The following is a 13,046-nucleotide window of genomic DNA, read 5'->3' as shown; positions in this document are numbered from 1 at the left end:
GAGATTAACTGGCCCAAGGGGAAACCTGGATAAAATCATTTAATTTTTGAAGTAACTTTAAGGCTCAACAGCCCCCAAGCTAGAGTTCACAGCTCCAGAACCCTTCCACTGATTTATTACAGTCTACACAGGAAAACCTCGCATTAACACAAATACTTAGTGCATCAGAGTTAAGAACAGACGGAAGTCATTTCCTTTCAACCACCATTCTTCCTCTCTGGGCCTGCAACGCTGCCATGCACAGGAAAGAACAATGTTTTAGTTCACTGTCAGCATCTAAAGTTGGCCCCAAGACAACTCTTTCTCCATTTGGTCTACATTTCCACACCTTAGGGTCAGGACCAGAAACTGGCCATGAGGAAGAGACCAAGCTAGACTGGGACCACGTCTGAAGAGAGAAGAACCTGGTCAATCTAAAATTTCAGCTTTCTTCCTGTCATAGCACTTCTTAAAACACATGAAACAATGAGTCAGATCTCAGTTGACCCATAATTCTCAGGACCAAACACAAACTTCTTTATTGGAAATAAGTTCTTCACATTTCTTTTCTATTTTTTCTCCACATTTCTGCTGAGGACACTTTAAGTATTGAAGTAAAGTTTCATTCAAGTGCCTCCTACTATCACATTTCTACTTGCCATGTTTATTTTAGTGGTCTCTATGCAGATTTAATTTTGGACTTTTGTGTCACTTTTATTCTAGTTTCCTTACTTGCTAGATACAATAGAATTGATTTTTAGAGCTTGACATGCCAAAACTAGATTTGAATACAGATTATTTTTGAAATCTAATAAATTACATAAACATATCAGGGTGTTTATGTTTTCTTATAATCCTTCTCTGAAAGACACCAGACATAAATTACTCTTTAGCAGTATAATTATATTTATCTAACAAATATTTGTATGCCCATTACAGTCAAGGTTTTAAACAGAAGAAAAAAAGAGTCAATGTCTACCATTAATTCACTCAACAATTATTTATTTAATAGTCACCAGGCACTGTTTTAGGGATACAGTGGTTAACTAAATAAACAATCCCTATTCTCATGGAACTTACAGAAATTATTTTTGGCAATTCTATATCCACCTGGATATGGACCCAACTGTATCAGTTAATCCACCTCTTCCAGCATCGTCAACCATTTCTTCTTTTTATGGCTCTTTACTAATAATACAAGTTCAAGGCATTCTCAACTTTAAAAATGGATACATTTCCCCCACCCTCAAGTCTCAATTCCTCTGTAGCAGGTTATCTCTCTTTTTCCTTTGTTTTACCATCAAATTTCCTAGAAAGTTGTCCCTATTTGCTATCTCACTTCCCTGTATCCCCATCTACCCAGGTGACCAGAATCTGGCTGCTCCACTGAAACTGCTCTTACTAAGGCCATCACTTTTCAGTTCCTATTACATTCCACTTCTCAACAAGGTTTGATACTGTCAACTAGTCCCTCCTCCTTGAAATTCTCTTCTTAAGTTTTTAGAACTCCATACACTCCTGATTTTCCTCTTATCTCTGGCTGCTTCCGCTTAGGTCCCTCTTTTTCTGCCCACCCCTTAAAAAATAGCTGTTACTTAAATAGTGCTTACTGTGTGCTAAGCACTGTTCTAAGTGCTTTACAAGTATGTATTCACTTAATCCTCTACAACCCTGTTAGTCATTCAGTCGTGTCCAACTCTTTGTGACCCCAGGACTGTAGCCCACCAAGCTCCTCTGTCCATGAATTTCCCAGGCAAAAATACTGAAGAGGACTGCTATTTCTTTCTCCAGGGGATGTTCCCAACCCAGGGATCAAACCCAGGTCTCCTGCATTGCAGGTAGATTATTTCCTGTCTGAGCCACCAGGAAAGCCCCTACAACCTTGAGGATGATACTATTATTAGTTTCATTTCAGGAAAATGAAGTAGAAAGGTTAAATAATTTGCCCAAGGTTACACAGATAGTAACTGTGGCTAGAGTTTAAATTTCTGCTCTTCTTTCATCCTATATATTCTCTCTGCATGACTGTATCTACTGCTGTAGCCCAACTAATTACCTATTTTCTCGGATTCCAAAATGTCTATCTTTACCTCCTATTTCTCTGCTTAGCTCTAGACCCCCGTATCTATTGCACTGGGCATCTCTACTTGGACTCCCCATCCGGTACTCAAACTTAACATATCCAAACCCAATTCATCATTTTTCCCTTCTCCCAAAGCTTGCTCCTCCTCATATATTCCCATTCTTAGTGACAGTATCATCACCCATCCAGCAATTCAAACCAGAAACATGGCCATCATCCTTGATGTCATGAAGCAACCCCCATCTCCACCATAACACACTCTCTTGGTCCCTTAACACTACCAAACCATCCAGGTTTTGATGGTATGATTCTTTAACCTAGGTACCTCTCCACTCCCAATACCAACTCGATACTTCAGAGACTATCATCTCTACCCTGAATCACTGCAACATTTCTCCTTCATACTGGCCTGTGTGCAGATTATTTCCTTCAGATCCACTTTCACCATCACAGCCAGAGTGATCCTTCTGTAATACAGTTCTGATCACTTCAATCCTTTGCTTCAAAATCTTCAGTGGCTCCCCTGTGCAATAAAGCCTAAACTTATCCTAGTAGTCAAAGCATAGTGTCTGACTCCTTGCATCATTATTTCCTGCCCCTCACTCTAGTTTTCAGGTATAGAAAACTACTGGGGCTCTGCATAAGCATCGTGTTTCCTCTCAGCCCTGTCCTTCCTCTCCCACTTCCCTCTGATTGGCTACTTCTACTAGGCCTTTAAGCCTCAACTTAGATGCATGCTCTTCTACAAGCCATCTCTGTCTTCAGTCTTCACTCCACCCCAACAAAAAAGGCGGGGATGAGTGGCCCCTCAACATCCTCCTACACACTTATCCCTATTGTAGCACTGTCACACTATCCTGTAACTGCCTCCCATAAGACCATCAGTTCCACAAGCAGGCATCAGGCTACAGTCACCCTACAGTATGTGGCATGTCACACGTACTCTCAGATCTTTGATGAATTAATTCAAATTATCTTGCTTAGTGCATGTCAAAGTAGTAGGTGTTCAATATATGTCTGAGAATCTGCTCTGAACCCTCCATACCACCTCACAAAGTAGGCATTATTATATCCAACTTAAAAATGATGAAACGAAAGCCCAAACGAGTTTAAGTAACTTGTCCAAAGCCACTGGGCCATTAGCAATGAAGTAAAAACTCCAGCCCACGACCATTAGTTTCCAAAACCACGTACATTATAGTCCACCTCCTCCCCATGCTGTGAAGGATACAAAAGATGAATAAGATCTGATACTAACTGTGGAAGATCAACTGATTTTGGATGGGAGGTAGAGGGATGTCAAATTAGGAATAGTTTTTTGAAGGACAACATGTCAACTGGTTCTTGAAGGGCGGACAGGAATTAGACAAGCAGAGACTGGGGTAAAGGAGTAATGAGGGGGCACAACAAACAACATTTCTGGTGGCAGTGACAGGATAAATACATGAGAAGTAGATTTATGGGGAGTCTACTGGGGTTTGCAATATGGGTTGTGGCTATTTTTCACCTTATGATGTACTAATAAAACCAGGCATGTGTCTTACTGCAAGATAAATGAGGTTTTACTAGACTTGGCGCTCACTCTTAAGAGGCAGCCACTGTGTAAACATCTTACAAAATCAATTCGTAAAGAAGCCCACAAGGAACATTAAGGAGCTCACTTGCTGCAGTTCTGCAAGTTGCTTTTAAGGATGTCATAGTCGGTATTGAACAGAGGCCCACTGTCCTTCAGCATGGCTTTCTGGATGCTGTACACATGTACGCTGGCAGTCACTGCTAGCTTGGACTTCACTGCTACAAGTCAACAGGAAAAGCAGTCTGTTAATACACAAACTTCATAGCATGTGGGGACTTTAACAAGAAACCCTTCTGCATTAACACCATTTGTAATCGGTGGTGGTCCAAAAAAGCTCTAAAAGGCCAAAGAGTCATATATACAGTATAGTATCAACTCCTCTGTCTGTGACAAGGACATGATGATAGGTAGGTGATGATGAGTCAGTTCTAAGTACAGTACTGTGAGGGTATCACTCATCCAGTGGATACTCAGTAAATATTAATGGATAACTGATGACACTATGATGTTGTTTTTTAATCCAGTCAGGGTAGAATCTTATACTCTAGCATATATACACAGCAACTGAGGAATAAGTAATTTCTACCTGAGAAGTCTTCGATTTTAGTTTATAAAAAGAAACTAAAACAATACTACTACTAATCAGATAAGTCTTCAGAGGAAAATCACAAGAAGAAATTTTAGGCTCCATGATGGAAGGGACCATGCCTCACTTGTTCCAAGTCCCTAGTGCCTAGCATAGAGCTTGACATAGAGTAGATACTTACTATGTATCTATTGAATGAATAAATCTACCACTGTGGGAATTCAGAAAGAAAATATTGGACATTTTCACTATATTGAATAGTTCAGTTAATTTATAAGAAAACACTCCAGTGGTAAGCATCTTTATATACAAAGTATGACACTGGGTTTTGTCTTGAGACATCCAAGATCACATGGCTGTTACAAAATTCCTTTGACTTGGGTATTCAAAAAATAGAACAGTAGCATTAACAGTCTTGAAGTGGGTAGACAAATTTAACTTAGAAGTTATACTATGCCTTTCTGACTTTATAAAATCATTCTTTAATTTTCTTCCTAAAAAATTGCTATGGAATACAACACAATATTTAGAGATCATTGTCTTTTTATAGTTAATGAGGTGTTCCATATGGTATTCATAAGTGTTTTACATGTCTATCATGAGTTTTGAAATTCTGTGATAAAAGTGCTTTATAAATGTTAGCAGCTACTGGCCTTAAAAATGGTAAGTTAGTGGAGTATCATATTTTAACATGTTTCAGAAACTACTAATAAAAGAATATATGGCTCTCCAGTAAAACAGCTAAATATATATGCAATGTTAATGACACTGATGCCCTAAGAGGAAAAACTTGCTAAATCGCTAAAATACTTACCTTCCAATTTATCTTCTCTCACTACTGCAACCTTGTGGCACTGTAAGGAAATAACACTTCATTAGTATTTAAAGTATTAATTGTGCAACTTGCAGTTTTAAAGTTTCCTTACCAATAATTCAATTGCATTGGGATGTAAAATTAGAAACATTAGGTTCTTCTGAAAACGTATGTTCCAGACTCATTTTTAACTTGCTTTCTTTAAAACTTCTCAATCAGGTTAAGGAAAGTGAGAGAGTTTATGTAAATCAATAACAAAAACAAAAAAACCCAAATTAAAAAAAAACAGCGTCTCTAACTTGCACTTTGCCTACTGCAAGGAAAAGAGGAATTTTCAGTAAGTAACATAACGAGAATTACTGTATAATCATATGGAACCAGTTAAAAATTGGATCTGTCTCATACCATACAAAAAAAAAAAATTCTAAATGGATCAGAGATCTAAAAGTAAAGAATTAAACCATATATGCACAAGAAGAAACTATGGGTGAAGTCTTCTACAAACTAATATAACCTGAGAATAAAGAAAAGTTTCTTGACTGCAATTCAAAACCCAGAAGTAACTGAAATTATCCATAAAAACTAACAAATCATTTTTGGATAACAAAAAAAACAATTTTAAGTAAAAAGACAAATGGTCAAGTGGGAAAAATATCTACAACTTACATCACAAAGGGCTAACATATAGCTTCTAAAACAGAGAAAATAATCAGATTGTAAATAACTCAAATAACTATCAATAAGGGACTGCTGAATAAACTAAGGTATATCCATCAACGTAGGATCATGTGGCTATAACGAAGAATGAGAAATATTTCTGGGGTCGGCCCATTATAAAAAAAAAGGAATATTTCTATAACTGCCAGAGTAATGCTCGGGATCACTTACAAACCTTAAACTGCCTTTAGTCATCATATTGTCAGTAAAATTATTGGTTTTGCTTTTCTAAATCTCATGTATCTAGCTAAAGCAAATACATGTTCATTTTAATGTTAGGACAACCAAAGTTTACAACATAAGGAAAAAAAGAGTAATATAAAATTAAGTTTTTAAAAAATGTAACTGTAAATTTGAACTGAGAATATTGGTATGTCTTCATAATGCATTTTCTTCTAAAAAAAAAATTCTTAAAAATGTCATGTTCTGCAAAATTGTACAATAAAAATTACAGAGCTTATAAGAAAAAGAGCATCAGGAGCTAATCACTTAAACTCAAAAGGAGCCCTAAAAACAATAATTGGTACCCTCAGGAGAAAACATGGCAGCTGAGACAGTTTAGTATCTCTAAACGCTGCCTTAGGGGATATTCAGTTCAGTTCAGTTCAGTCACTCAGTCATGTTCAACTCTTTGCGACCCCATGAATTGCAGCACGCCAGGCCTCCCTGTCCATCACCAACTCCCGGAGCCTACTCAAACTCTTGTCCACTGAGTCGGTGATGCCATCTAACCATCTCATCCTCCGTCGTTCCCTTTTCCTCCTGCCTTCAATTTTTCCCAACATCAGGGTCTTTTCAAATGAGTCAGCTCTTTGTATCAGGTGGCCAAAGTATTAGAGTTTCAGCTTCAACATCATTCCTTCCAAAGAACACCTAGGACTGATCTCCTTTAGAATGGACTGCTTGGATCTCCTTGCAGTCCATGGAACTCTCAAGAGTCTTCTCCAACACCATAGTTCAAAAGCATCAATCTTTGGCACTCAGCCTTCTTTATAGTCCAACTCTCACATCCATACATGACTACTGGAAAGACCATAGCCTTGACTAGATGGACCTTTGTTGGCAAAGTAATGTCTCTGCTTTTTAATATACTGTCTAGGTTGGTCATAACTTTCCTTCCAAGGAGTAAGCATCTAATTTCATGGCTGCAATCACCATCTGCAGTGATTGTGGAGCCCTCCAAAATAAAGTCTCTCACTGTTTCCACTATTTCCCCATCTATTTGCCATGAAGTGATGGGACCAGATGCCATGATCTTAGTTTTCTGAATGTTGAGCTTTAAGCCAACTTTTTCACTCTCCTCAGTAAAGCATCTGCCTGCAGTGCAGGAGACCTGGGTTCGATCCCTGGGTTGGGAAGATCCCCTGGAGAAGGAAATGGCAACCCACTCCAGTACTCTTGCCTGGAAAATTCCATGGACTGAGGAGCCTGGTAGGGGTCCATGGGTCGCAAAGAGTCGGACACGACTGAGCGACTTCACATTCTTTCTTTCGCTTGCATCAAGAGGCTCTTTAGTTCTTCTTCACTTTCTGCCATAAGGGTGGTATCATCTGCATATCTGAGGTTATGGATATTTCTCCCGGCAATCTTGATTCCAGCTTGTGCTTCATTCACCCCAGCGTTTCTCATGATGTACTCTGCATATAAGTTAAATAAGCAGGGTGACAATATACAGCCTTGATGCACTCCTTTTCCTATTTGGAACCAGTCTGTTGTTCCATGCCCAGTTCTAAATGTTGCTTCCTGACCTGCATACAGGTTTCTCAAGAGGCAGGTCAGGTGGTCTGGTACTCCTATCTCTTTCAGAATTTTCCAGTTTACTGTGATCCACATAGTCATAGGCTTTGGCATAGTCAATAAAGCAGAAATAGATGTTTTCCTGGAACTCTCTTGCTTTTTTGATGATCCAGCGGATGTTGGCAATTTGATCTCTGGTTCCTCTGCCTTTTCTAAAACAAGCTTGAACATATGGAAGTTCATGGTTCATTCAAGTATTGCTGAAGCCTGGCTTGGAGAATTTTGAGCATTACTTTACTAGCATGTGAGTTGAGTACAATTGTGCGGTAGTTTGAGCATTCTTCAGCATTGCCTTTCTTTGGGATTGGAATGAAAACTGACCTTTTCCAGTCCTGTGGCCACTGCTGAGTTTTCCAAATTTGCTGACATATTGAGTGCAGCACTTTCACAGCAACATCTTTTAGGATTTGAAATAGCTCAACTGGGATTCCATCACCTCTACTTGCTTTGTTTGTAGTGATGCTTCCTAAGGCCCACTTGACTTCACATTCCAGGATGTCTGGCTCTAGGTGAGTGATCACACCATCATGATTAACTCGGGCGTGAAGATCTTTTTTGTACAGTTCTTCTGTGTATTCTTGCCACCTCTTCTTAATATCTTCTGCTTCTGTCAGGTCCGTAACATTTCTGTCCGTTACTGAGCCCAACTTTGCATGAGATTTCCCTTGGTATCTCTAATTATCTTGAAGAGATCTCTAGTCTTTCCCATTCTGTTGTTTTCCTCTATTTCTTTGCATTGATCATAGTTCTGTTTCTCCTTGTAAATCACTAAATTGCCATTCCAGTCTGGAATCTCACATTCTTAAGACTCTATTGATACAAGACAAATCCAGTAAGTATTTTGATAAATATGGCTTCTGAACTTACGAGTCACAGGGAAAGTCAAAAGAGAAGAGGAAAACATGCATCCGTGATTCTCTGAGGATCTTGATCCTTGGGCTAAATTCTCTAGGGCTAGTGGTATGGGAGCAAAAGAACCTTCAGGTGAGGTTTAGGAAGTGAGAACTGAAGAGGTGTTCCTCAGTTTGGGGAGGAAGCAAGAAAGAAGGAATTAAGTTCCCAAGAATCAGTCCGGTACAGGAGAAGGAATGGAGTTATTTCAGCAGAGCTTCTGGGGTGAAAGCTCAAATTAAAATCAAGTTCATTTAAAAAATAATTATACTTGCTGAACACCTGTGTGGCTTGACATCTGAACAGGCTGGAAATTAACCACCACTGTCCCCAGTATAGCTTCAAAAGGAAGAAAGAGGAACAGAAACAGTCTGGAATGTCTTGTTGCCTAAGGAAATTGTACAATGATGATAATAGTCTCTGTTTTGATATTACCCAAACTTCTTGAGAGTTTTAGGTTTAGTCTAAAAATTCAAAATAACCACTGTCTTCAAGTAGCTTTTTAAAATTTCCATAATACTGGATCTTGTTGTTTTTGCCCTGTGTTATGTTACATAACACTATTAATAGCTCAAACACATTTAAACTCACTATAAGATTCTGAGAACTTACAGAATGTCCATTCTGAATGAGACTGCCAGACACTAAATAGGTGACATGCAGCTGGGCTCCTGAATTTTCCTTTCGCTTCCTTTCAACGTAATCATAGAGCATCCTGTTACAAACAAAATGCACAAGTAAATCATTAGTAAAAGTTTATCTCACCCACTCTTAATTCATGACTTAAAAGTCAGGTACAGTAAATCTGACAGTCCATCAAACATTATACAGAATATTTTTGCTCTGTTCATGGACAAAGAATTAAAAAAAGATGAATGGAACATAGAGGGTGGGGTCAACTTGTATACAGCCAGCACAGTGACCAAACAACTGAAATAAAAGAAATCTAATAATCGGTCAAGTGAGACTGAGCCTGCATTAAAAGAAGTAAAGCCATAAAACGGCTAGAATAATCAATCAAGAATAAGTTCAGTCACTATCTAGCCATGTGACCCTAGACAAAATAGTTTTTCTAGGCCTGTTTTTATCTTGAGGTATAATTACAGAGGGCTGTATGAGATTGGCAATTCTTTTACCGTGGGATCCATAATCCTTCACCCCTCAGTATTGTAAGCAAAATGTGTGTTTTGCAAGGGGAAGGAGGCGGGGAGAGGGTGGAGATAGTTCAAGGTTTTCAACAGATTTGCAGAAGGATTATGCCAAAACATTAAGAACCATCTTGTAGATGATCACAAGGGTCCTGCTCTGAAATTCCAATTTTAGGATCATTCAGAATCAATGTTTCAAAACCACAAAGTAACAGTTTACTCACACTGCCCAGTAATCATTAACCTAAGACTGCCAAACATTCACTATAGAAATAATGTTGCTTTCAGTAACATTCCCTAAATTTGTTTTGATCCTTGCGATCTGATTAACATCAGAAGTTGACTCCCCTCAATAACTTACAGTTTAACATCAAGGAAAGAGACATCATTTGTGTTGTTTATTTCAAGAAACATTTACCAAACCTCTATAATATGTCATACTTCTGCCAAGGATGGCGAGAAACGAAAGTTCCAAGAGAAACTCAACCTACACTGTGGACTACTCTCTTAGCTTCCTTGATCCAATGCCTCACTCACCTCCTGCCACTCTTGAATTGGCTCTGCTCTACTTCCTGCACAGACTTGACCTCCTCCTCCTCTGTACTGCTGGGGTTGTCTTCAGCTACCTTTTCACTCTCTATTAGAGTGGCCAATCATCTTGGTTTGCCTGGATCTGAGGTCTTTCCTAACATGGACTTTTAGTGCTAAAACCAACAGGGCACACCAAGGATGACTGGTCACCTTACGACATACTCTCCTTGACCCCTTTCATTCATCCCCCTGGCTTCATTTATTCCCAACAACAACATCATCTGCTCAAACCATCCAAGCCAGAAATCTGGGAGTCATTATCCCTCACTTCTCCCAGTATGGTGAGGTGCCAAATCTTGTCAGCTTTACCTCCCAAGTAATCCTTGACTCCCTGCCCTCCAAATCTCTTGACTGGACTATTTCAATTCCAAGTGTCAATGCCTTCCTCACACCCCCTTCCCCTTCACTATCCACAAAGCGGCCAAGGTGAAGTTTCAGAAATGCAAATCAAGTCACCTGTCAACAAAACTTAACTGGGTGACTACTTCATGCTCTATGCCTTGGGGACAGAATAGTGAACAAAGCAGTCAAAGTTCTTACCCATTTAGAGTTTGTACTGCAGAAAAGAGAGACAAATAATAAGCAAACAAGAAGTTAGATGGTAGTAAATCTACAGGGAGAAAAAAAGACTAGAAGAATAGTGTCTAAGAAGTTTTGCTATTTATATAAGATTAGGGAAGGCCTCATGAACAGAGCCCTGTGGGAAGTTACAGAGTCACCAATGTGGATATCTCAGCGAAGAATGTTCTAGGCAGAAAAAGCAACAAATTCAAAGGTTCTGAGGCAAGAATGTAAGCAAGGTGCAAGGAATAGAAAAGGTGAGTGTGCTGAATAAGGAAGAAGGAAAGAAGAGAGCCAAGTGCGAGACATGTAGGGCTTTGTGGCCCATTAGGAAGGAAGTCATTACAAGGTTTAGAGCACAAATAACATGATCTCACTTTTTAGGATTTCTGACTGCTGTGTGGAGAATATACTATTTAGGAGCAAGGAAGGGAAGCAGGAAGACCAGTTACAAAGCTACTGCAGTAATTCAGGCTAGAGATGACAGTGGCTCAGACTAGGGTGGTAGTAATTAGTGGATGAATTCTGGGTACATCTTAAAGGAAGAAACAACAGGATTTGCTGATGGACTGATTGTGAGGTACGAGAGAAACAGAAATCAAGGATGACTGGACTAAGCAACTCAAAGAATGAAGTTGTCATTCACTGAGATGGAGAAAAGCAGAAGGAGGTGATAGTGGGGGTGGGTGGAAAATAATTAGAAACTAAGTTTTCAGTCCAGTTCAGTTCAGTTCAGTCGCTCAGTCGTGTTCGACTCTTTGTGACTTCATGAATTGCAGCACGTCAGGCCTCCCTGTCCATCACCAACTCCCAGAATCCACCCAAACCCATGTCCATCGAGTTGGTGATGCCATACAACCATCTCATCCTCTGTCATCCCCTTCTCCCCCTGCCCTCAATCTTTCCCAGCATCAGGGTCTTTTCAAATGAGTCAGCTCTTCGCATCAGGTGGCCATAGTATTGGAGTTTCAGCTTCAACATCAGTCCTTCCAATGTTTTGGGGCATGTTAAATCTGAGATGCCCATTAGCCATTAAGTGCTGTTGAAAAGGTAGCTGGTTATTCTTATCTGAAGTATTACTCTTTGTTCAAAAGTTTTCAAAAGCGCCCTATCCCCTAAGGAGCCACAGGTCCATCAGTGACGTGTACGACTTTTCTTCTTCTGGCCCCTGTATTTCTCACCATTCTCCCATACTCACACTATTTTCAGCCTTATGAAACATTCTGAAGTTCTCCTAGCTCTTCTGTATGCCCTGCGTTCTGCCTTCTGCTCAGACCTCATCTACCTAATTCTTCATCAAGACAGCAGCTCAGGTATTATCTCCTATGTGAAGCCTTCCCTAACACTGCTAAGCGAGCAGGGCAGCCTTGCCTTCTAGGTTCTAACAGGAACTGTCCCACAGCTGTTATTATAGCACTTACCACACTGTATTCTAATTGTTTATACATCTGCCATCCCCATTAGACTATAAACACCCTGAGGGGGGAAAAAAAAATCAGCATTTTTGTTGATTTCTTTCTCCTGTTCTCTTTAGTATTTCCTTCCATGCAGCAATTATGTTAGAAAAGATGAGGAACACAGAGTCATGAACATTTTGGTTTATTTATGCTAATTAGGACCATACTAGCAGAAGAAACGGTAGGCAGGGACTATACCAAGATACTCTCAGCTTGCTGGCGAAATGCATTGTCTTTTATCAACAACTCATAGTCTTGCTTGCATCAATACAGTCATTGTCCTCTGTGCACCCGGCTCACCAGATCAACCAGTTCTGTTTTACATTAACAAGATGGTCAACACTGCACAAACTCTTTAAAATTTTCTGCATGTCTTTTGAATCTTTAAAACATGTTCATCTAATTTGATTATGTCAAACATCTCAGCAACAAAACATGCAAAATATTCTTAAATATGAATGACAAATATGACTTTCTACAAGATACACTTCCTACCCACATGATTAACTATACACCTTCTCACCTCTTCTGATCAGTTCCACACATAATTTTCCCTAAGATATATAAGGAGTACAGTCTATATTATCTTCCCTAATCTAATTCCTTCACAGCATTTTTAGAGCCTGAAATTATCTTAAATCAATGATAGGAAAGACCTTGTCTGTTAAGTTTGCTGTTTTATAACAGAGCCTAGAATAATGCTACAAATACAGTAAAACCTGAAAAAATATTTCTTTATTGAATCCAGGAAAACAGTAACAACCATGCCCAGTCACTGCCCTCAGTGCCAACAGTGATAATTTAAATGCTCTCACTATAGATAAGAGAGAAAAGGATGCCAGGACA

The 13,046-nt window shown here is 39.3% G+C and overlaps 1 protein-coding gene across 1 annotated transcript in view; it reads right to left on the bottom strand.

The window, feature by feature from the left end:
* The window catches only part of POLD3 (DNA polymerase delta 3, accessory subunit), a 42,891-nt gene that overhangs the window by 21,645 nt on the left and 8,200 nt on the right, over window positions 1-13,046 (bottom strand). Inside the window, exons 3-5 of the mRNA XM_052652489.1 lie at window positions 9,056-9,158; window positions 5,039-5,078; window positions 3,724-3,856 (exon numbers count right to left, since the gene is read on the bottom strand). Of these exons, the coding sequence (XP_052508449.1) occupies window positions 3,724-3,856; window positions 5,039-5,078; window positions 9,056-9,158 (276 nt within the window). The remainder of the gene's footprint in view (window positions 1-3,723; window positions 3,857-5,038; window positions 5,079-9,055; window positions 9,159-13,046) is intronic.

The sequence above is a fragment of the Budorcas taxicolor genome, chromosome 15, assembly GCF_023091745.1.
Source record: "Budorcas taxicolor isolate Tak-1 chromosome 15, Takin1.1, whole genome shotgun sequence".
Lineage (NCBI taxonomy): Eukaryota > Metazoa > Chordata > Mammalia > Artiodactyla > Bovidae > Budorcas > Budorcas taxicolor.
This window is presented reverse-complemented; position numbering and strand designations above follow the sequence as displayed.